The sequence below is a fragment of the Myodes glareolus genome, chromosome 14 (assembly GCF_982192425.1).
Source record: "Myodes glareolus chromosome 14, mMyoGla1.1, whole genome shotgun sequence".
Taxonomy (NCBI): Eukaryota; Metazoa; Chordata; class Mammalia; order Rodentia; family Cricetidae; genus Myodes; species Myodes glareolus.
The window spans coordinates 6,196,345-6,222,064 of NC_142039.1; the positions used below are offsets into that span (position 1 = coordinate 6,196,345).

Sequence of the window (25,720 nt, forward strand, 5' to 3'; positions counted from 1 at the left end):
TCCGTTCACTGAAGCCACCCATCCTTCAACAAATGCAGTGCATCAAATACAGCACCTCCAACACCACCATCTAACAAATACAGTGCATCAAATACAGCACCCCCAACACCACCATCTAACAAATACAGTGCATCAAATTCAGTGCACCCAACACCACCATCTAACAAATACAGTGCATCAAATTCAGTGCACCCAACACCACCATCTAACAAATACAGTGCATCAAATACAGCACCACAACACCACCATTTAACAAATACAGTGCATCAAATACAGCACCCCCAACACCACCATCTAACAAATGCAGTGCATCAAATACAGCACCCCCAACACCACCATCAAACAAATTCAGTGCATCAAATACAGCACCTCCAACACCACCATCTAACAAATGCAGTGTATCAAATACAGCACCCCCAACACCACCATCTAACAAATACAGTGCATCAAATTCAGTGCACCCAACAACACCATCTAACAAATACAGTGCATCAAATACAGCACCCCAACACCACCATCTAACAAATACAGTGCATCAAATACAGTGATCCCACACCAAGTACAGTTTACTGAATCCACTGCCCACCATATACCCCCCATCACCGGAGATGGGAGCTGTGTTGGTTAATTTGTGTCAAGTTCATACAAACTGGAGACATTGGAAGCGAAGGAACCTCAGTTGAGAAATTGAATACATCAGATTGTCCTATGGGCATGCTTGTAGGGATAATATCTTGACTGATGATTGCAGTGGAAGAACCCAGTGCCCTGTGGACAGCACCCAGTGTAGGGAGGTGGGCCTAGGAGTCTAAAATAAATAGCTGGGTATGGTCAAGAGAAGCAAGCCTGTTAGCAGCATTCCTCTGTGGTTTCTGTCTCTGCTCCTCCTTGAATTTCTGCCTTGCCTCATCTTCTTTAGTGAATAAATAGTGATGAGGAGGAAGGGTGAGCAGTGACCCCCATTCCCACCGAGTTGTTTTTGGTCATGGTGTTTCGCCATGGCAGTCCAGCGGGAGCACAGAACTGGAATGGCCAGCCATACTCTTCACATGCCCACACTTTCTAGGAATGCTAATGGCTCAGTTACGGATGAACAATACTGTATTCTGTTAAATTTCGGCAATAAAGAGAAAAACAAATACATAAGTAAGACCATGAAATTCATACAGGATTAGAGTCATTTTACTCATTAACTTGGAAAAAGTTTCCCCAGAATTAAGCCTTCAGCAAAGTAATAATTCCTCCCTGCAGTGATTTCTAGAGACACACAATGCAAACCGCTTCCATTCCAGTCTTCAAAATAAGCAAACAATGAATAAGAAACCAATTTTCAGAATAGTAATTATTTCAAAAGCATCCAAGATTGTTGCTGTACCAGAATCAGTTAATATCCTCTTTAAATCAGCCACCAATGGTTGCTTTTAAAGTATTTTAAAGGGAGCTTCTAATTGTTACTATAAAGAAAAAACCCAGCTAGTATTTTCTATAAACTATTAGCAGTTATGGAAACAAATATAGTAGAAGAGGATGCTGACTCTTAAGGACATGGCCCTGCAGCGGACAGCTCCAAGGCTGCAGGGTGCTCTGCTCTCTCCCAGACGAAGACCAGCAGTGCTGTGACAGGTGTTAGGAAAGCCTGGACGCTCCAAACTCATCCTGCTGGAAGGAATCAGGAGGACTGAAAGGGAACCTAATCTTCTCATTTTATGATTTGGTGTTATTTAATGATGTCCTCAAACTGCATCAAATATATTTCTGCAGGCCAGTGTTATATGTTCCAAGTACTTGGGTCACCCTGAATTACTGTGTGGTGAGTCAAGGAATATGAATGAACTATGAGCAGAAGTTTAGAGAACTGCAATTAAACTTTTTATTCATTCGTTTGTTTGTTTGTTAATTCGCTCATCTACTAATGAGTGAAGCACTTCTAACATGTAGGTCACAGGACTTCCTGCGATTCAATGGCTAGACTTTCACTCGCTTTAAGAAGAACATAAATTACAATGAAGGCCACCACTAAATTAAAAAAATGATAAAGCAGTGAAAAGATTATAACAGACAGGAAGTGCTAGTCTAGTAGCAAATGAGGTCTTGATCAAGACACAAATAAACAATTCTTTCATGATTCTAGAATGCTTACTACCCACTGTAGATTGCCAATGGTGTCTTGTGTCTTTTGGTGAGCATTACTTGGCAGATAGCAATTGTATGTGGAATAGAACCCTGGAGGGCATTACAGTAGGACATATATGCTGACATGGGAAAGGGGGATCCAGGAAGACCATGCCAATTGTCTTTTCCTTTTCTTTTGTAAGATAAATAAGCCTATGATTTCTTTGCATTTGAAGGTAAATTTACATTTATATTTGTTCTCCTGAAACCCAGTACCATAAAGTTTCTAACTCCACTGTATATATGAAAGGAATCCTGAGTGCTGTGGATGATCTAGGTCACTCTCAGTGATTAAGTACCAGAAAGGAAGGAAGAGGGAGAAATATGGAAGGAGACAGGAAGGGAGGAAGGAAGGGAGAGAGAGATGGAGAGAAACAAGAAGAGTGGAAGAAAGGGAAAGAAAGAGGGGGGAGACAGGAAGAGAAAAGGGGTGAGTAAAACAGAGGGAAATAGGAAGAGTGGAAGGGGAGAAAGGTAGAGGAAAACAGGAAGAGAGGAAGGAAAGGAGAAAAAGCTGAGGAGACAGGAAGAGAGGAAGGAAGGGAGAGAAAGATGGATGGAAATAGAAAACACTTTACTGAGTGAGGTAACCCAGACCCAAAAAGAGGAATATGGTATGTACTCACTCATAAGTGGATTCTAGCCATAATTAAAAGATATTGAGCCTATAATTCGTGGTCCTAGAGAAGCTAAATAAGAAGGTGAATCCAAAGAAAATCATATCGTTATCCTCCTGGATATCGGAAGTAGACAAGATTGCCAGGCAAAACTTGGGTGCACGGGGGTGTGTGGGGGTGGATGTAAGGGGAGATGGGTAGAGAGAAGGGAGAAGGGGAGGATTCGGGAGAGCTTGGGGGAACGGGATGGGTGGGATGGAGGGAGGGTAGACATTGGAGCAGGGAAGTAAATATCTTAATTAAGGGAGCCATTTTAGGGTTTGCAAGAGACTTGACTCTAGAGGGGTTCCCAGGTCCAAGGAGAGGTCCCCAGATTGTTCCTTGGGCAGCAGAGGAGAGGGTGCCTGAACTGGCCCTGTCCCATAGCCACACTGATGAATATCTTGCATATCACCATAGAACCTTCATCTGGTGATGGATGGAGATAGAGACAGAGACCCACACTGAAGCACTGGACTGAGCTCCCAAGGTCCAAATGAGGAGCAGAAGGAGGGAGAACAGGAGCAAGGAAGTCAGGACTGTGAGGGGTGCGTCCACCCACTGAGACAGTATGACTGATCTAATGGGAGCTCACCAAGGCCAACTGGACTGGGAGTGATGGAGCATGTGTTCAAACTGGACACTCTGAATGTGGCTGGCAATGAAGGCTGACTGAGAAGCCAAGGACAATGGCACTGGATTTTTATTCTACTGCATGGACTGACTTTATGGGAGCCTGGTTTGTTTGGATGCTCACCTTTATAGACCTGGATGGAGCGGGGAGGACCTTGAACTTCCCACGGGGCAGGGAACCCTGACTGCTCTTAGGACTAGAAAGAAAACGGGAGGTAGGGAGGGGGAGGGAAAAGGGAGGTGTGGAGGAGGTGGAAATTTTTAATAAATACATAAATAAGAAAACAGGAAGAGAGGCAGGTAAGAGAGGGGGTTGGGCTTGTGTGGGAGATAAATGTATTTTCAAAAAGATTGCAATGAATGAGACCAAAAAAACGTAACATCTGTCATTGAAAGTAAGCCTTGCCTGAGCCACCTTGACTGAGAAATACTTATGGCTAGATGGTAACAAGGCAGGATGCGCTACAGTCACCAGATCTGCCTCATGTTCATCAATACCAGGGACTTCAGCATCTTTCTGCAGGCATTTTTCCTCCTTTCCCCTTTGGCACAACTTCACCAAGGCTTTCTTTAAAACTGCAGATAAGATGGAAGGGAAAAACCTAGGATTTCCAGTCATCCCTAGCACTGTGGACAGGAAGTTTATTTTATTGTCCTATTTTCATATTTAGGTGGCCTTGAACTAAATGTATCATTCATTTTTCAAGGTTCATAAACACTGAAGGAATGGTAAAATAACTTTTAAATATCTTTTATTCTTTTAAATAATAAAATATTTCCCTCCCTTAAACTCCTCTGAAACCCCCTTGCTCTCTCTCAAATTCATGGCCTCTTTTTCTTTAATTATTATTACATATATATGATATATATGTATATATTATATGTAAAATATATTCCAAACTATATAAACACAACCCTCTTAGTCTATATAATGTTACTTACATATGTGCAATTCTGATTTGAACAAGGATGATATCAATAGACATACTAACATGGAAGGGGAAATCTTATGGGGCCCCAATACCGGACAAATAACTACAGGCAACTAAGAAATTTTTTGAACAGGAGAATCAGTCTTCCCCAGGGAAGAGCTCCCCAGTGTGTTATCTAGAACTACTAAAGGAATAACTTTATCTTGGAATATCAGCAGGGCTATCCTGGGGCATGGAAATTGGGAAGAAAAGACAGCATTCTTGTACAATGAGCATATTGCTGACTTCTGTATAGCAGTGATAGTACCCATTACTTGGACTTTATTTTCTTTGCATTCTGTTTTAGTGAGTCAATACTGTTAACATCCCAACAGTGCTGTGTTTTTATTTTCATATTAACTTCATCCTCTAACAGAAACACAGTTTCGCATAGCACCTTGTTTGAAGAGTTCAGTTCTTTAAAGATGGCCCAGAGAATGTAATACATTTCTAGAGGGTGTCTTAGTTAGATTTTTTTTGCTGTGATAAACCCACGACTAAAACACCTTGTGAAGGAAAGGGTTTATTTCATCTGAGGACTCAGCAAAGAGTCCATCACTGAGGGGATGCAGGACAAGTACTCAAGCGGGTCAAGAACCTGGAGAAAGGAACTGAAACAGAGGCCATAGAGGGGTGCTGCTTACTGGCTTGCTCCTCATGGCTTGCTCAGCCTGCTTTCTTATACAGCTCAGCACCACATGCTCAGGAGTGGCAGCACCCACAGTGGGCTGGGCCCTCCCACATGATCATTAGTCCATATAAAGCCCGCACAGATTTGCTTATGGGCTAGTCTAATGGAGGTGACTCTTTAGTGGAGATTTCCCCTTCCCATAGCACTCTAGCTGTTGTCAAGTGGAGAAAAACTAACCAGGATGTGTGAAATATACATGTGTAAATCATCTTGCTTTTTTTCCATTAGTGAATAATGGCCTGGTTTACAATTAGTTGCCAAACCAAATATATTATCCCTCTGCGGGAGTGAAGACTGATGAAGTATAGCATACCTGTGAAGCTTGAGAGTCACAGTTCCATAAACAGTGGCAAAACCGAGAAGACGGACCCACCTTAGGAGAATACAACGGAATGTGCTTGGCTCAAAGTACAGAATAACAACCTGTGGGACCAAACAGAGAGATGTCAATTCAATGTCAATTGCTGCCCTACAACAGTATGTTACAACTGGGCGCTTTAATGTGCATTAATTTTGACATAAGCATACACTCACTGAAAGAGTTCTTCAAAATGCTCTGTCAATTCATTACTGATTCTGAAGAACAACAGGATCTCTATTGATTTCAGTGAAATCTAAATTCTTGAAATCTAATTTTAAGGAGTTCTGATTACCTGTTTCCACGTCTGCAGCATGCAAACATCTGTCTCTTTCTTTTCAACACAGCATTGCAGACTGCTTCACTCTGCCTTCCTCTACTGCACCCTTCCTGTTCTCCTGCACCCTTCCCCTGTGTGAGGCAGCCCCCGACAAGGTTGTCCATACTGTACCTCTCAGCAACCTACCCACCACTCCAGCTCTCCTACAAACCTGAACACGGAACAATGACTTCACTAACTCCCAGCATCTCACTACAGAGTTTAAATTAACAGAAACTCAATAGTCCAGATGTCCTCCTATGAGTTGCTGAGGTAAAAAAGAAGCAGAAGAGAGACATGTATGCCAAGGATTGCACTAATGTAACACAGGAGCTACAACAGGCACCTGAGCATCTTCAGTGGGGCCACAGGACAAGTGACCAACTCTATAGGACAGACAAAGATCTTGTACAGGACATTCCACTGCCTCTCATACACTGCTATGTAAATTTCAGCAAATACTCATAGAAAACTTGGTCTGACCTTGTCAGGGAGCCTTGGATAGTACTAGAGGATGAACGGTGCTGCAAGGGAAGACTTGCAGTTACCGGGATCAACAGGTATGGAATTATTCTGCCGATGTCAGGGCCATCATAACAGAAACTCTGGTGGTAGACAAAAGCCCGAGTGTTTCCACCGCATGACTACTGTGGGCAACTAACATTTCTCTTGACCACTGCACAAATATAGTCCCTCTTCTCTATGTAGATTCTAGGATAAAATTAATTTTAACTCCCATTTCTCAACTATTTGAGAAACAGAGGGAATATTTTAGGGAACTGGGAAAGAGGAAGACAGAAGTCTCCAAGAGACACTTTTCAAAGACAAAAGTAGGCACATACCCAAGACATCATCACACTGTGTTCTGGAATCAAGTGGCAACTTTCAATTCTATTCTTGCACTTATACAAAATGTATCATTAATTTTCCTAGTACCATGTGTATGTGTGTACAGAGAGAGTATGGATATACACATATACACATAAAGGCTTACCTTTATGTTTTATAAGAAAAATATTCAAACTCAGAAAAAAATACAGAAATACAAAATCATTTAAAGTTTTGTAAATTTGTACAATAAATTATATCTTGCTAATTTTAGAAATATTTTCTTTGCACATGAAGGCAGCAGTATTTATCAGTTCTGCAAAGCAGGAGTCATTGATTAGTACAGATTTGATGCTAAAGGGGAAGAGAGAACTTGGGGACTAAGAACTCTTTGTACATGAATAATGGTTTGGGGAACACCTTGTTTCTTCTCACAGCAAAAAGAAATGGCAAGTTAGAGACTAGAGAACCTGGAGTGATGAGGTGAAAACACATAAATCTCAACAATCATCAGAGCCATGAATTCTGAAATTATTCTGGCAGTGTGGATTCCTGGGGGCACACAGTTCTGAGTTACAAGAAAGCTTCCCCCTGTACAGTAAGTTCATCAGGGAAAGGAATAGGCAGAGGGGTAAGAGCTAAGTAGCAGTCAGTGCAAAGGGCATCCAGTAAAATTGGCTGCGGTTTATTCTTGGTTGTAAAAGTCATTTTCTCATTGCATTATAATCACACCCCACTCTTTCCAGGGATGATTTTCTGCCCTTCCAGTCTCTCTTCTTTTCAGTTTCTAGCTTCACTTTGGGCTATAGAGGTTTTCCATGTCTTTAATATCGTAATTTCTAAACCAAAAATAGAATTATAGAAGGGCATGGGTCTCTGTATTACTTTACAAATAGAAAAAAATTGCAATATTTTCTTAACAATCTATTTAGAGTTTTTGTGAGAAAAGTAATTTTAAAAATAGACTATCTGAAAACCCTTAGGACTCACCAAACATTGTTATTTTAATTGATATATTCAATATTTATTTACTCAGAAAGGAATTTAGAATCCTTAAATGCAAATTAGATTTTCACAAAAGTTATAAGTGCATAGAACAGATATAAAATGTATTAAAAATGACATATTCATATGAAATATTGCATAGGAATAATTCTATTCTAGACACTAAATTGGCATGGTTTACACACCTGGGCTCATTTCATCCTCACAGCACTTTTGACCTATGAACTTTTATAGAGGAGACATGAAGCACAGAGAACTGAAACAATGCATCCAGGGTCTCGTAGTTGGAGGTGTTGGCGACAGGGTCTGAATGCAGCCATTCTGTTCAGAATTCATGCCTATGAGAGCTATACCTACTTGCCTCTCTAAATGCTCTCTTAGTGGGAAGGGATTGACGTCATTAACCTATGACCTAAGGCATAAGGAGGATTTGGAGGAAGGGCAAATTATTTCAGAGAAACTGAACTGATTTCAGCCGAGAGGATGGGCGTCTGAGCAAGGGCCTAGGGAGGAGCAGGTATGAGTGTGCAGGGCACAGCACAGGGCGAGTCAGAAGGTGCTATGGAAAGGTCTAGAGTGCATGGCTACAGCGAGGAAGAGTAAGCAAAAAGAAGCACGGACTACAGAGCTCTGAAACAGGGGTCGGGTGGGGTCAGAACCCTGGGAGCTTTCAATAACAGGGTGAGGAATTTTGAATTATTCCCTGAGCAGCCCATTAAGAGTCTTTCTGCCAAGATCTAAACATTTGCTAAGGATTCATCTAGCAACTGTCTGTCACAGGATTGGTTGGACTACAGGACAGAAAGAGACTGCAGGCAAGAAGACTGGTGGGAAGGGAGGAGGAGCTGGAGGGCTTCCTCCTGTAGCCTGTTTCCTCTTTCTCTTTGTTTCATTCCTTGGTTTTCATTGCAGTCCCCAAACAGCTGTAGGAATGTTTCTGCTCACATCACCATCCCGCTTCAGACTTCAGTGTCTCTCAGACTCTTAGGAGGAAATTAAAATTCTTTCAAACGTTTGGCAAGGCTCAGCACCACAGAATCCCACTCATCTCTGCTGTCATTATCTTGCCCGCACTCAAGCCTGCAGACCCTATCATGTGTGGCCTCTTTTGATGGATGCTTCTTGCACAGTTCTATGTCTCACCTGCACCTGGGTTAATTCTGCCCATCCGTTTTGGCTTTGGCCACAATAGTCCTTCCTCTATGAGGAAGAAGACTTTCTGTCGATGCCTCAAGGTCTCTACTTGTTCAGCACTTCTCTGCTCTAGCAGGGGCAGGCTCTGTCGTGTGTGCTTCTGTGGCCCCAAAACTAAATCCTGGCATGCCAGAAAGGCCGTGGTTGGAGTATGTTGCATGAAATAAAGCAAATAACATTATCAGGGGAAAAGGTAGCACTTAATATAATCAGTGTTGAGAGACCAAGAATTCAGGTATTTGCTAGAACAAAGGAAAAAATATCTGACTCAAGAAAACATCTGATTATTTCTTGAGGCAAAGGAAAATAAATATTAAAGACATATGAATAGTTTAAGCCTGGGGGACTGGTAGAAGGGGGGCTGTGTTTGAAATGGAGCCGATAGAAGGAAATGATGTATAAGGATGGAGTAAATTATGAGGCTTCCTATCACATCCTTGGTGACTCAGCTCAGGCTTGGCATCCCTGACAGTCCCACTCCTCCCACATAACGTCAGACTTCCATCTTATTTGCACACTATTTACTCCTGTTGAATGGGAAGCTTCCTTCCTTCACTCAATAGCTCTATTTTGAAGTAATTATTTCTGTAACTCAGTTGTTTAACATATCTTCCTTGCTGGAATAATATATGCAAGATCATTTAGCTATTAAGTACATAATCCATTCTCCTGAAGACTCTAAGGGGTAGAGAAGTGACTTTTGCCACGGTATTGATGACTGCAGACTCACACGAGAAAGAGGGACACAGAAGGCCTCTGTGACAACCCCTACCCCCCCCACACACACACAAAATAACAGCCTTGACAGAAAACCATCAAGGAGAACTCTTTAAACCTGTGATAAAAATGCTGAGTTGTAGCACCCACAACTGTTGGATCCAGGCAGAGGTGCGGGTGGGGAAGGACTCAGTTTTCTTTAAGGGGCTGGACACCAGGAGTTTGAGCATGCTTCACTGAGTTAAGGTCAACAAAATTGGTCTTGCTTTTTTTCTTTTCTTCTTTTTTTGTGGGGTGGGTATAAGGGACAGCTGATCTGGGATGACTTGGAAGTGAGTGTACTCAGGGTTCACTATGTGAAATTCCCAAATAATCAATAAAAAAATCTTATGAAAAAATCACAAGCAATTCTCTGGCAGAGTGCTTGGCAATAATGGGTAACAGATCAACCTGTTATATATAAAAATGATATTGAGAAAAGGAAGTAGTGATGGGGATGATATGCAAGCTTGCTCTTTAATAAGCGGGGAACAAATTGCCTATAGGAAATTCAGATTTAGGCCGTGCTGGTTGGTAAGCTTTATGAAGAGAAAAGCTTTATGAAGACCCAAAATGGGTCTCTAAAGTCGTGCTGTCTTATGACATGTTAAATTTTACACACTAACACATAATTTAACAAAATGACTATGGAACATAGCACCCTGTGCCAACCATAAATTAATAACATTCAATAACAGACCTTCATAGAAAAGAATAAAGGAAAATTAATCCATCAAGCTGAAGGACTTATGAATGACATTCTATGACATAAAACTGACAGCAGCCATGCTCAGGAGTAAAATTATGATAGCAATGGAACTGCTATGGCCTCAATATCCCTTTAAAAATTCATTTTGAAATTATGTCGTTGTAAAAGTATTAAGAGGTGGGACCTTCAAAAAATTACTAGGCTATGAGTCTTGCTCTCAAGAATGGATTAGGGTCATAAGGCAGCAGTGGGGTTATTTTTGAAATGGGCTCTTGATAACAGTGAGTTCAGCTGGTTTTTCTCTGTCTTGCTATTCCTTGCCCTTCTGTGATGGTCCTTGTTCAGCACCTTCCTCAGGCTTGGTCACGTGATTCTTCCCACCACCCACAAGACTAAGCTGGGTTTTGTGTTATTCTCGTGTCGTTTGTCCTCACTGGATGCTAGTTATGCTCTCTCTGGGGGTTTTGCTCTCCAGCATGCAAATCTATGAGCAAAATAAACTTCTCTTGCTAATAATAGGTCAGTCTATGGTGCCCTGTTACAAGAGCAGAAAATGGACTCAGACTTGCCACATATTGATCTAAATGCTATGTTCATATTGATCTCATATCACCCAGGTTTTGGGTTCAAGTAAACTCCACCATCTTTATTTTAAGGGAGAAGAGACCAAATGTTAATGATGGCAAGAAGTAATTTGCTTCATGTTATCAAAATCATAACTTTTTGAATCAGAATCCATAGAAAATTCCTTTATTGGAAGACAAACTGAAGGCAGAGTTCCAAAGTCGTACTACATGGGAAAACTGTCTCCACTCTTTTCCCAATGCTGGAGGATCATGAGAGCTGTAGATACACTGAATATGTGCGGAGCATGATGGAACTGTTCACTCCATCACTGAATATTCCAAATGCTGAAGAATACATGCAATTTCTACATAAATGGACACAGTCTAGATAATATAGACAACATAAGGTAAAATATTTTAGGCTGAGAGGCTTGTGTGAGAGAAAAAGAGGCATTTTTAGGATCAGCAGCCAAAGGTGTCACATAAACTTGCTGATTCCTTCAACATGGTCCCTAGAAAGCTCACAAAAGTTTGTTTGGAGGTTTACTTCCTTCATCATCTTTGAAAAAAATGCGCTAAGTGTGAAGGGCTAACCCTCCTCTGTGAAGGTGTTGGTTTCTAACCATGGGCATGTTCTCTAGATACTTAAAAAAACCTATCAACTGATCTTACTGGTGGAACTGGACACTTTGGGCATTAATTTTTTAATTTTTATTCTTTCAAAAATTATTACATAGTGGCAAAAACCTTCTATGACTTCCCCTTGTGTTCCAATAAACCTACACAGGTAATTATCCTGTTTCTTCAGTTATGGCATTTTTCTATGTTTAGTGCTAGTGACTGAACCCAGGACATTAAACATGCAAGGATTCTACTACCGAGGAATCCTCAGCCCTTGGGTATCAGATGCAGGTTATCCCTGTATAGCTTTGAGTGGCCTTAAACTTATTCTATACCTCAGGATGGCCTGAACTTGAGATTCTCCTGCCTCCTGCCTCCTACATGCTGAGATGACAGCATCTAATATGACTTTAAAGTATATATCTTGAAGTCTGTTGAGTTACAATCCTTCTTAGATACTGAAAACAGCTAATTGTATGAAAAAAGAGAACCAGAAAGAAAAAGAATATTTATGAAGTCTTTCAAATAGTCACAAAATAGAAGAATGTTTTTCAATAGAATATGTATTTTTAAAGGAAAGTCACAACTTTAGGAACAGAACAAAGTTTCATGTTAACCCAGCAGACAAAATCCCTGGTGCATTTCAAAAAGCATTGCATAAAGGTACATTGGTCAGAAGCCAGCATGGTCAGGCAGCCTCCCTGGAGCTCTGAGGGGTAGCCGTGTGATGCTCATGTTTTAGTGGACCGTTGGGGACCTGAGCATTAGTGTTAAACAGCCCCCTGCTTTCCTAAGTAGCATATCAAGTGTCAGTTGTTTCAGTTCAGAGAAGCAGGCTGCTAATTAAACCACTTTTGTGGGTGAATGAATTGTTACATGCTTTGGGGTTTCGGTTAGCAGGAGTTGTGAGGACAGTTTGATTTATAACAACATTACTTGTTAATAGGAGGTATGATAGTGGTCATAAATTTTAAATTAATTATTTAAAGTATCATCCAAACTTCAAAAAAATAAAATATAAGGTACCCATGCATCTTTATATTTATACAAGGAACATATATATATATGACAGGGACCATTAATATTGATTACATGCCCACACAGCCAAGGGCTACAGTTTATTATTTTGTGCTTGGTTCCTATTACTCCAAATTACAAACAGGACTAAATGGTCTAAAATATGAAACATAGAGATAACTTTAAAAGTTACAAAATACTTGAAGGTCACTACTGTGTCAGCACATACAACGCACCTGGTAAGTCCTTTAAAAAATCCCCCAATATCTGTGAAAATACAAAAAGAAATTAAAAACTAAAGACAAAGATGACAGGATGCAAAGCCTTAGTAGTCACTGTACTTGATGCTTGATAGGTGTGTCTAATTAAGAAGTGCCATCTAAATGGGGTCTAACCTTCAGTGGGGTCTAACCTTCAGTGGGGTCTAACTTCCAGTGGGGTCTACCCTTCAGTAAGATCTAACCCTGAGATCCAAAGATTTTTATAAGATAAACAGCTTCAAACTCCTTGGTCACATCCAAGTCCACTGAAATGATTCTCCACCAGTCAGCATGGGAACCTTTATCCAGGACTTCCCAACCTCATCGACTTCTTCTCTTCCAGAACATTCAAGGACCAGAGTGCCATGAGGCAGAGGCTAGCTGTGGACCCTCAGCTGGGAAAGAGCACAGAAAAGTCAGGGGAGCCTTGTGCTGGGGTGAGTGGTGGGAAAAACAAGCCTTTTTTCTGGGTCCAGTCTCCTCACTTCCGGTTCCCACAGGAAAAGGCTCTTCATGGAAACAGCCCAGCCTGACAAACAGAACAAACACATCCCTAAAAAGTAATTGCCTTGAGAATTCACAGCCTCAGATTCCAGGATCAAAAGAAATGTTTTGATCAAAAATAAATTGTCGTGCACAGTTTATGAAAGAGTCGCCACATCCTTCCTGACCATGTTCTCACAGTGTGGGTAAGCACAAAAAAGCTTTCTGGAGATACATTTAGTGGGGGAAAAGTCAGTTAACAAAACACATGAACTATCTAATGTGTCACTAGACATTTTTAGAATTTATGTGCTTGTGTGTGTCTACAGATCCATATCCAAGCATGGGAATGAAAGTATATTTGACTATTACCCTAAAGATATTTTATTCTAAGAAACACAGCAAAAAGGGGAGCAAGCATAAGTGCTCCATGGAGACTACATTTTATTATTTATTCCACTGAAGAATTTTACTGTAAGAGTATGCATTTTTCATTTTTTATTTTTTTAAACAATTTTATTTTATGTACCAATTCCAGTTCCTTTCCCCTCCAGTTCTTCCCTGTCATCTCCCCACCCTACCTCCATCCACTCCTCAGAGAGGGTGAGGCCTCCCACGGGGAGTCAACAAAGTCTGTCACATCACTCATGCATTTTTTAGTTACCAAAAATGGTTAATAAAAGCCTGCAACTTTGGCTCTGCTGCCTAGGTTCCCTTAGAATACTCTTATAAGTTAACTGCCATAACTCAGAGAGAAATACCCACTATACAGGAAGATAGCAAATCAAGGATTAAAGTTTATAATGACCTTTTTAAATATGAAAATTTGATAATTGGTAAAATGCAAGTTGGACATTTGTTTAAAGTGAGAGTAAATGTGTGCCAAGAAAGGTTAGAAGGTGGCAAGTTGGTGAAGTTACTTTCTCCCAGCCTGATGGCATGAGCTCAGTACCAGGACCCACGTGGTAAAGAGAAAAACAATTCTCACAAGTTGTTCTCTCACCTCCATACTCTAGTTATGGTGTGAGTACTTCCCCACTGCGTGTGGGCACACACACACACACACACACACACACACACACACACACACTTAATAAAGCACCGCTTTTTGTGTCATATTACTTTGTTTCTGTAGTCTTGGTTTTATTGATTTTTTTTTTGCTTATATATAATGATTTCAGATTTGGTGTTTCTGTGAGTTCTTTTTCTGTCTCTCTTTCTTATAAGAAAGAGAGACTCTTGGCTATTTTTATTGGTTCTTTTGGTTTGTTTGGGTTTTACTGTTTACTTTTTGTTTTTCAAAAAGAGAGAAGGAAAAGGTGTGGAGAGGCTGGAGAGATGGGGAGAGCTGAGAGAAGCTGGGGTAGGGGAAATATGACCAGAATATATTAAATAGAGGAAATGAAAGGAGGGTTTGTTTTAGGGAGGAGGTGGTGGTCTAGAGAGGTGTGGTGGCCCACACCTTTAATTTCACCACTTGGGTGGCAGAGGCAGGAGAATCTCTGTGAGTTCAAGGCCAGTCTGGTTTACAAGATCTAGTTCCAGGACAGCTAGGACTGTTACACAGAGAAACCCTGTCTCCAACAACAAAACAAAAGATCTATTTAACAAAAGTGAGATGTGCCTGGTACTGGAAACCCAGCTAAGTAGTCAAGCTAGAGAAGCCGTAGATATTGGAGAAGAAGCTGTAAGCACTAACTTACCAAACCAGCATATACAGAGCTGTGGAACCCAGTTCCAATGGCTGCATCTCAAACACTCCAATACTGAAGGCTCGGGAAACATTGTGGAAGAGGGGCAGAAAGGGTATAAGAGCCAGAGGATCCGGGAGCTTGTGTGACACTGTGTCTTCTACTATTGTCATAAACTATACTTAAGTCTCGTCAGCATGACCTCCCATGAACTGAACAAGGTAGACACCAATGGACATGTCAAAGTGTATGGGGCAAGCCCATGATGCCTCAGCCCTACACAAAGGACCACAGTCAACTGAGGAAAGCAGAGAGTGGAAAGAATACAGCAGTTGGTTGTCCAGTGCCAAATGATCGTCCCTGAAAACACACATATGTAACATTAAACTCATCAAGTTGTGCTTATATACAATTGGTGGAAAAGAGGTCACAAATTCAAAAGTGATTAGGGAAGAGAATATGGGAGGATTTGGAAAGAGGAAAGGAAAGGAGAGGGTTGTAACTATAATCTCAAAAATAAAATTTTAAAAAGAATGTATTGCATGAGTTTTTCAGTAAGAACACATTAATTTATAGCAATAGAATAGACAACATTGCATTGTGAATGTGTGTCTGTACATATCTTACAAGGTTTAGTGTTGGAAGTGATACAGTCATCCTATCACCAGTTAAGCATTCACACACCAGTAGTGTATGTGTTAAATATGAGATAAAAAGTTAATCTAAAACAACTATTCAATATTGATAGTCGGTGGTCAATAGATGGTAAATAATGTATTTATATCATGTACTGTCGAATAAATGTAAGATCTCAAACTTTAGGAGTGAACTGACTTTGTCAGGCCCCACATACTATGGCTGAAATAGACAAATAACTGAGTTCTCCGAAAGGACAGGAACATACAATGCACTAGAATGATTCTTGGGAAAGGGCTTGCCTTGTCTGAGGCCTCCCTGTGTGACTGTGCAGCCTGCACACTGTGCAGCCAAAACGGATGTGCTGAGTATCTGTCAGTAGCTGCCTTAGACTCTCTGTCAGCGAACATTAAAGTAGGCTGAGGAAAGGGTGCGCTCTTCTGGGCAAGAAGCAATGTCCTTGTGTATGTCTTGCATCTCTGCCATGAAGAAGGTTGGGAACAATACTTCTGGAACATTCCTGTCTCTGAGAAATACCTGGAAAGATCTTATTAAAAAGCCAACTGGCTTTTAGCAGATTTGGGATGAGGTTGAAAAGTGCTTTGCTGTTGTCTGCTTGCTTGTTTTATCAGATGTATTTACTCCATCTTTCCATGTAATTCTTGCACTAACAGAAACATAACTTTAAAGCTTTGAATCATCTCTTCAAAATGACTCAAATATGTGGTTTATCTGTCAAAGAGGTAAAAATATCTCTCTTGGGAAGCATACAGTTTGGGAACAAATGAACTCAGAACACAATCAGAGTGGTACTGGTCTGGGTTTTGCCATCATTTCCGTGGGCTAAAACTCACAAGAGTGCTGGCTGCATGCTGCCTGAAGACCATTACACACCTGGAGAGCATGCACTGCTCTGTCCAGAATACAGACATATGTAAGAGAGCTGTTTGGATTGCTGCCACAATAATATGCCTGGTATATGACCAAATAAAAAACACACACAACAGACTAGCTACCCAGGGAATCAGGAGGGTTTAACAGAACAAGAACTATCGCAAAACTATGCAAATAGACAAGTTGGAAGAGGGGAGCTGCAGGGTACTTTGGTGGATAAAACAAAGTGACCAAGGCCAGTCTAGGCTCCATCACTGGTGAGGCAAAGCTCCTAAATATGCCTGGTCTTGGTTTCCTCAGCAGATTAATGAAGGCACAGTGCTATGGAAGCCCTTAAGAGTCTATAACCAACCAACAGACACATTCCCTCATTCTTTTTTTCTTTCCCTCTCCCTCTCTCTTGCTTGCTCTCCCTTGAGACAGAGATTCTCTGTGTAACAGCTCTGGCTGTCCTGGAACTCGCTTGTAGTTCAGGTTGGCCTCAAACTCACAGATATCCTTTTGCTTCTGCCTCCAGAGTGCTATGATTAAAGGTGTGTGCCATCACCATCCAGCAGGAATCACCCTTGATATTTGCCACGTAGTAACAACTGAGTCTTCTAAACGACATGCATATGTATCTTCAAATACCAACAGAAGACACTGAATCTTGTGGAGTGAAGTGAGTAGGTAAAGGGGAAGAAATAGACAAGGCAAACAGAACCTGCATCTTTAGGGCAGAAGAGCAATCAGTATGATGAACAAAGCAGGGAAGCTGAGGAGGTTTGTTACTTATCTCCATATGATCAGTAACTATAAGCTGATCAGTTTAAACAACACTCACTTCTTGTCTCAGTCTCATGTTCGGCCAGTCAGAATCCAAATCTGCCAGTCTCACAGTCCTTTTACATGTGTGCGTTCACACCCTGCTCATGAATACACTTCATGGGGAGATGATAACTTCCATACACATGGGTTGTTGCTGGGGTTCAGCTGCCTGGGACCAGGAGGCTCTCCATCCTTGTTGACTTCAGCTGGAGGCTACTCTCAGTTTCTTGTCAGGTAGACCTTCCCTATTTGTCATTTTACTTCTAAAACGCCAGCAAGATGGAAGCTGCATCTTTGGAAATCCACTGTAGAAGTTAAAGTTTCTCAATCCTGATGCATGTAACTGACTGTAAACTGGTGTGCCCTGGATGTCAGACATGGGGTGGGAAAGTGCAATGCTTGCCCCACTGATTTTCAAGTCTTTATAGCCCTACTCAGTTATTTTGGAATAAGATTGTTTACTCTATGGTAAGCAGATAGTACATAACTGTTCTTTCAAGGACCCAGAGCTGAGTTTGTCTAAAATCACAGAGAAGACTTTGAATTTGTACTTTTGAATAACAGTAGAACCCATAGGAAGGAATGTTGCCTCTAAATGCATTTGTGTTATAAGATGACCATGGGCCTTGGGAGGCCAAGGTCAGAATGCAATAGCCTGGATTTTAGGACTGTTTCTCCAGGGACCCACATCTCACAGGGTTAGTCCCCAGCTTGGGGCTATTGGGAGGTGGTAAGAACACAAGAGGAGGGGCTTCTGCAAGGTCTCTAGGCGCCGGGGTGCTGCAGGGAACAGGGGGACTCCAGCTGCACTGCTTCCTTTCTCTTTCAAGTCCAGGCCACAAAGTGGGTGCCTTTGCTGTGCCATAGGACTGTGTCCTATGTATCCTGCTTCATCACGTGTCCAAAAGTTCCAGAGCCAAACAACCATGGACTGTAAGTGCCTGAACTATCAGATCAAATAGACCCTTCATGTTTACAAGTTGATTGTTTCAGGTATTTTGAAGTAGTTATGGAAAGAAAACCAATTGGGAGGTTGTTCTCCTCACCTTACTTCTGTAAATGCAGAGGGGATTTGTGTTCACAAAGTCACACAACTACTAGATGGCTGAGCTATGGTTTAAACTCAGTCTAAGTCTGGAGCTCCAGCGACATTTCAGTCTCCATTGCAGAGGAAAGATGGCACACAAAATGAGGTGGTCATCAACGGAAGTTGGGTGTTTTAGAATGCCTGGTGCCTTTGCAAAGGTTCAGAGTGCCAAATGGATGAGCTGAAAATCATAACATTATTTACATGGAAAAATACTTTTCAAGAAGATCAAATAAAAAAATATGATTAAGGATAAAGAATGCAGTAAACAAATGGGTGAATGAGTGTTAAAAACAAACTGGAATAATTCATGAAAAACCCTGCACAAATGATTGTTTTTTCAGATACAAAACTTCAGAGTTGGAGAGATGTAACCACAAGTGTTGGAAGACTAAGAATCCAGGAACCACCTCAATGGTCTCAACTTTGATCCTCAGGTCTATCTACAGTGGTTGTTTTTGCTTGGTTGCCTGCTTTTTGTCTGTATATGCTTGCATGGGTTTTGTGTGATGTGGCTATGCAAAAGCCCATGGAATGCAGAATAGGGATTGGATCCCCTAGTACTAAAGTTGCAGACAGTTGTGAGCCCCATGTGGGTGCTAGAAAACTGCAGGTAGGTCCTGTACAAGAGTAGTAAGAGCTCTTAGCTGCTGTACCGTCTTTCCAGCCCTGTACCGGTTGTGAAACACAACAGAGTGGATTCAATAGGGCCTGGCTGATGAAGTAAACCTCTCCACTTTTATTTCTTAGGGATCCACGGGTAAGTTGAAGTTCACAGGGATTAGTAGTAGCAAGTGTTACTTCATATACCAGAAGCAAGTCTAGTTGACCAGGCAGAGCCAAAGCTCAGGAAGGCAGGGACGAGTGAGGAGACAGGCAGGAGTACAGAATGCAGCAGGGGTTCTGTTTCTGTAAAACTGCCCTACATGCACATTCATTATAAAACATGCAAGGATGCCCATCCAAGAATATTCCCCGAAACAGTGTTTGCAAGAGAAAGTGTTCTTCACAGATGGAGGGCAAATTCAATGGTGCCATCCTTATTACTGCCACACAATAGAAAACTATGGAGCTTAAAATAATTAAGAAGATCAGACTGGTCTGTTCCTGTGAAAACACTCTTAAGAGAAACTGTCAAATGATAGCAGGTTTCAGAGAGCAGCCTGCCTGCCTGCCGCCTCTCATGAGAAACATCTGAATGCACAGCCGATGGACTACTGAGGCTCTTTTACAGTAGGTGTCAGAACATTGAAGAGTCAAGGGGGAGAACTGGACTTTTAGTCTTCAAATCATAGGCTTTGGTTCTTTTTTCTCCCCCAGTGAGGATATTCCACCTTTAAACGAAGTAATTTTAAAATTCATGGAAAGGGACTGGGGTGATGACTCGGCTAGGAAAATACCTGTAACTGTCAGGATCTCAGGTCAATCCCCAGCACCCATTAGAAGGTAGAAGTGGAAGTACACATCCATTACCTCGGTGCTGAGGAGGCAGAGCCAGCTGATCCCTGAAGTCTTCTAGCTGCCCAGCCAGTCTGGCAAAATCAGCAAGTTCCAGGGACAATGAAAGACTATGTCCCAAAGAATGTGATGGAGAGCCATGAAAGGAAACTATCCAATATTCACCTTTAGCTACTATATAGGTACACACATGCACATGTGTACATGCGCGCGAGCACACACACACACACACACACACACACACATACACACACACACACACAAATATGTGAATGAGTTTCCAATTGTTTCATTGCATTCAACGCTCTGGAAAGAAATAAGAAGATGCAGGTGACCCTGCACATTCAATCAGTTGCTGATTGAACATTCTGCAAAGGAAAGCTACATCTGGGCCCAGGGTTAAACTCAGTGGTAAAGTCTGCCCTTGGGAGCAGAAGCCCTGCCTCTCAGTCCTGTCATCACAAAATACAAACTGGGAACCAGCATCTGCACTGAACATGTGAATGCTTCTCACAAATGTTCTCTAAAGTTGGGTATCACAGGCGCTCACACAACACTAGTATGGCACTAGTGTGACAAGCAACCTGCAGAGGTGGCAGGAGGAAGTGTGTAGATTGTAAGTAAATGTTCAAGTATCTGCAGTGGAGTTTGCTTTTTATACAGTGAGGGTTGTACCTCTCAGGAGGTCGGGTGGGACACCGGAAAGACTGTTGGATTTGGAGACACAGTGAGCTGCTTGGCAGCTTACTAAATATATAACCTTGAGCCATTTATTGTGCTCTCTTTTCCCTCATTTGGAAACCAGAACTGGTGGTCTTCTCCCACAGAAGAAATGACTATGAAAAATGACTATGAAAGTGATATGCTAACTACCATAGTATAATCATCCCCTCACCCCTGTATTTATCTCTTAGCATATACTGGTGTAAATCCTTTCTATTCCTATTTGAAATGAACATTAGGTGATTCTGCACACCCTTATAAATTCACCCTAGCAGTAAACAACACAAATAACATCAGATCTTCCGAGAGGGCATTCTCTGCCAGCTGCCTCAGTCTGACTCACTTCTCAACCCATCTGAGCTGCTGTGTCCTTATTACTCAGCCTCAAATAAAAGGGACTTGCCATAGAACTCTACAGAATCCCTCAGGAGGCAGTGACTAATGAGTTTTCTCAGTATGATATGTTTCTGATCCTCCTGCCGTCTTTCAGAGAAGGGTTCTTTTTAACATTTGAGCCACTGATAGAGATCAGCACGTACATGTTTCCACTGTTTGGTTATGTACCCAGCTTTCTCTTTTCCTTAACTGAGATACTTAGGGTAAATTATTTGACCACTGGGACACCTTAGCCCATTCAGAGGTGAAACCTTTTAAATAGGCACCATTTTCACAAATGGCTTACTCTACTTTTATTTATTTTACATGACTTTGGTAATAAAAATTGTCTGATCACAAAAAAAGGTAGAGTGGGCTTATTAACAGGAGTCATATTAGTAGATATTCTGGTTGGATTTCTGTAGCTGGGATAAACAGCGGTATCATTGCGCGTCTACAGCCCTCCCCTTCCACATCTCCCTCCTTCAGCTCCTGCTCTCTCCTCCGCCATCACCCTCTCTTCACAGGTCCTCCACACCTTTACTCTGCTGCCTCTGCCTTCTTCCTCAAGCTTAGATGCTACCCCTTCTGCCACATCTACCTGGAAAGTCTTATCATTGGAATCTCTTTCTCACAAACGGTCACTTTCCTTATTTTTATGTCTTCATTTCCACAGCTCCATGAGTGAAGATATTCAATCCCTTGATAGATGTCTTCGTCCTTGCCCACCACCTGTGTCTGTTTCCTGCTGGATTTCCTTCCTTTCCTGCTTTACCTGAGTCCATGGTAGAGCCCTCTAAAGCCTCCTAGCCTCGGGTATCCCATGTCTACCTACCAACTGAATCAACTCAACTTGTCATTGACAGTAGTGAAATATCCACATAGTCTCTTATGCTTGGCAACTTGGTTCCCAGCTGGTGGTGCTGTTTGGGTGACTGTGTAACTTTTAGGACATGGGGCCTTCAGGGCAGACATAGGTCAGGAGGGGTGGGCCTTGAGAGCCATAGCCTAGGACTGCTTCTAGCTTGGGCTCTCTACTTCCCAGTCATGATATATCTATCTAGCCACATGTCTCCACAGCTGCAAGTTTGCCTGGACTATATAACCCTGAACCACACCCCCCTCCAAATCTAATTTCCTTTCTTTTTTAAGTTGCTTTGCTCAGTTATTTGGTTCAGCATTGAAAAAAATAACACAGGAGTCCTCCTCCTGGAGCACCAAAGAGGAAAAGATGCTGAACCTCCTCCCAGTGGCACGTAACCTATGGTGTGTGCTGCAGCATCAGCGGGATCCCAGCACGTCACGACTTCTTCTTGTCCCTTCAATAAATTAGCAAATATCTTTTCCTTTCAGGCTGTTTGTGCTTAGAAGATGGATTTCTCCTCTTACTTATATTTATATGTCACAACAATCTTAGGATTACAGGAAAATTTCAAACCCAGCAAAAATTTCCCATTTCTGCAACCATTTCAGAGTAAATAACTATCCAGATATCCTGTCGTCCTTTGATGCTTTCAGCTCAGGTGGTAAATGAAGACTACATGGCTTGGCATGGCCCAAACATTCAGATTCTGCCCTCAGACCCAAACCCTGCCACACTCAACCCCACCTACTGCACTCAAGCCCTCCTTGCTGTACCCAAGTCCAGCACTGCCACTTCATCTTTATATTTGCCAGGTTTCTTTCTTGACAGATCTTTGCTGCTCATCTGACTTGGGTACCCTTGATGTTTTTCTTAGCTCTATTCATCCTTCATGATTAGGTAAAATATCTCCATGGGACAGAAAGGCTTCTAAACTTTTCTTAGGAAACACTAGCTTTATGATCTATGTGGAATTTACTCTAGTGTATTGTTTTAGTAATGATCCTTTGAACTTTGGTGTTTCTCTTATCTGGTCTTTCTTGGGAGTACAAATTGTACCTATCTTGCATGGGGCTGGAGGTTTATTTTTCTGTCTGATTAACAGGACCTGGAACACAGTAGGTCATCAATATCTGTTTGTCACATGAGTCTGCCAGGGGACTATCCATTTTTATAGATTTTTCTATACAAAGTAAAATCTGATACTTACTCCTGACTAAGAGACATTTCACTCATGTTTATACTGCTTATAATGTCCAACAAGTTGACCTTCCTGTAGGTCCTCCCTTATCCTTTATTAGTCTTCTCTTCCAGCACCATGTAACATGCATCAATGTTCTAACCACACAGAACTTTAGAGTCCAAATGAAAACTTAATTTGGTTTCCAGAATTCTTTGCCTATCTGGGGTAGTTTAAATGAGAATGATCCCTAGTTAGATATTTGAATACTTGGTCCCCAGTTGGTGGCGCTCTTGTGGGAGGTTTAGGAGGTGTGGCCTTGTGGAGGAACTATGCCACTGGGACTAGGTTCCGAGAGCTAAAAGACTTGTCCCATTGCAAGTCAGCTCTCTCTGAATCCTACTTGTGGTTTGAGATGTGAACTTTCACAGTTTCCTCCGTGCCTGGTACCTGCCGTCATGCTTCCCCACTGTGGTGGTGATGGACTCATTCCTCTGTGCTACTACAGTCTTTACTATGAAACACACACACACACACACACACACACACACATTTATTAAGAGACATTCTGCATCGCATTGCATTACAATTGTTACACATCAGTATGTGTATGGATAATATGTTAGGGTCTTCTGTTCAATTTATGTTTGCTGAAAGAATAGATAGACTGATGGACAGATGAAAGTGTTTCAGCTTTAGCGATCACCAGACCCAAATGCAGCTGTCTCAGTCTCAAGCAACCGAAGGCTCTAATATATTCAGGCAGTCGAGCATGCCTAAAAGGAAGCGGTCTTCGGTTACCCCATGGCCAGACTCACAGCAAACACTCTACCACCGTACCCTTTTGAATATCTACATAAACTCAGCATGTCTGGATGCGCCATGAGTAGTGTAATCTTAAAGTTTCAAATAAAAGAACAAATTACTTAAAAACATTTTCCTATTGATCACCATAATATTTAAAGTCTACAACTAGATTTATTTTTATATGTATTCAAAACGTCTCCAAAAAAGAAACTTACCTGAAAAGATTAACATGATGACAAATGGCCGAAAGCCACCCCGGGTAGAATAAGTTTTTGAAGTCATGAGTACAGAGCATGTAAACTCTGAAGTGGATTAGAAAGACAGACATTTAGGGTCTAACTTACTGCTGCCGTGGAGGTAGTCTTCAGGACACTGGGGAGAACTGACACCGTGTTGGACAGGCCATGGTGCTAAAGCCAGGGAACTGCAGGGGCTGGGGCAGAGACGAGCTACAGACAAATCTTTGATCTCTTTTCTGACCACCACGAGTGTTAGCAATATCAGAAGTTAATGTAAGTAATGCCTTAGACATAACTTTCTCTGACATGTGCTTATTTATGTGGCTGAATTTTATTGATTCTGAAAACTTTTATCGTTTGTCCCTGTTGCAGCAATGCCGTGTGCTTGCTACAGACAGGCAGGGAAAGATAGTCTGAGTCCTCCAACGGGCTGTCAGCCTGAACTCTGCACTCTCAGTGTCCAGTTAGGTGTGCGGTCCTGTGGCTGTTACATTTACAGTTATTTAGTTAGGTGTGCAGTCCTGTGGCTGTTACATTTATAATTATTGTAGTGCAACTTCTCATGTGCAGCTGCTTTTGAACTTCCCCAAAACAAAGTAAAACAGTCATTCCTCCTCGAGCCTGAATGACTACCTTCTTGGTACTGTGACCAGCATCACAGCACTTCTGCACATTCAGGAGGCCTTTGGATGCTGTAAAGCTGTTCATGTATTTATTATTTTCCCATTAGAGTTGCGTTTTGGCTCAGGAGATAGACCAGTGCAGGATATCTGTTAATGTCCTCTACTACTCCCCTTCCTCTCCCCTACAGCCTACAGGGAGGAGTCGGTTCCTGGCCGGTTGTCACAGGAGCTGCGAATGTATGATGTCATCTTATAAAGGCGTAAGATAAGAAACGTCAGGAGGTCTTGCCCTCTCTAACTCAAAATGATGGAGAAGTGAAATAATAATGAGTAAGAATCCTTGTGCGTTGCAGATCGGAGGGGCTTAGTGAGAGAGAAAAATGTGGCCTGCTGCAGGCCCAGGGCAGAACCCAGGGGACTCTACACACCAGCGCCAGGAATGATGAAGGTTCCCGAAGGGATGGATCTTCTCCGGGAGCTCCTCGGGCATCCTGGGACTTCCCTCTCAGTTTTCACAAGGAAGTCGTTAGCTGTTCATGGTTTCCTATTATAACGATGGCTTCTGCATGGATGGCTCTTCCACTGCGCTTTTATTTTCTACCTGTAGCCATTACTGACAGAGCCATCTAGAAGCAAGGGTGACACCTGAGGAGCCCTGACTGCATCCAGACCACCCTCCGTCTCTGCAAGGGAAGGCTTCCCAAAGGAGGGCATCTGATCAACAAGAGTCTTTAGTTTTCAAAAATCCAAAATTATCCATTTTTGTCTTTTATGATCAGTGATGTGTGTGCCCTTTCAACATCTTCCTCCTGACTCAAAGTTGTCACTTTTCCTGCCTCCAATTCATTTTCCCAGGTATCTCAAGGACATTTATTAATAGGGAGTTTTCTCTCTGATGAACTGCCATGAAGCCTTTCTTTAAAGAAAAAGAAATCGATTGGTATGTGTGCGTCTACTTCTGGTTGCTTTATTTTGCCCCATCGATCTATTTATCTTCTTTTAGGCCGATTAACACCATATGAAGTTCAAAGCTTTAGAGCGACTCCGGAACCAGATACTCCGGCACTCAGCTTTGTTCTCGTGCAGTATTGATTAAGAG

General features: G+C 41.9%; 1 protein-coding gene across 1 annotated transcript in view; it reads right to left on the reverse strand.

Moving 5' to 3' along the window:
* Gpr158 (G protein-coupled receptor 158) overlaps window positions 1-25,720 on the reverse strand; it is a 337,748-nt gene that overhangs the window by 54,111 nt on the left and 257,917 nt on the right. The window contains exon 6 of the mRNA XM_048461085.3: window positions 5,437-5,546. Within this exon, the coding sequence (XP_048317042.3) occupies window positions 5,437-5,546 (110 nt within the window). The remainder of the gene's footprint in view (window positions 1-5,436; window positions 5,547-25,720) is intronic.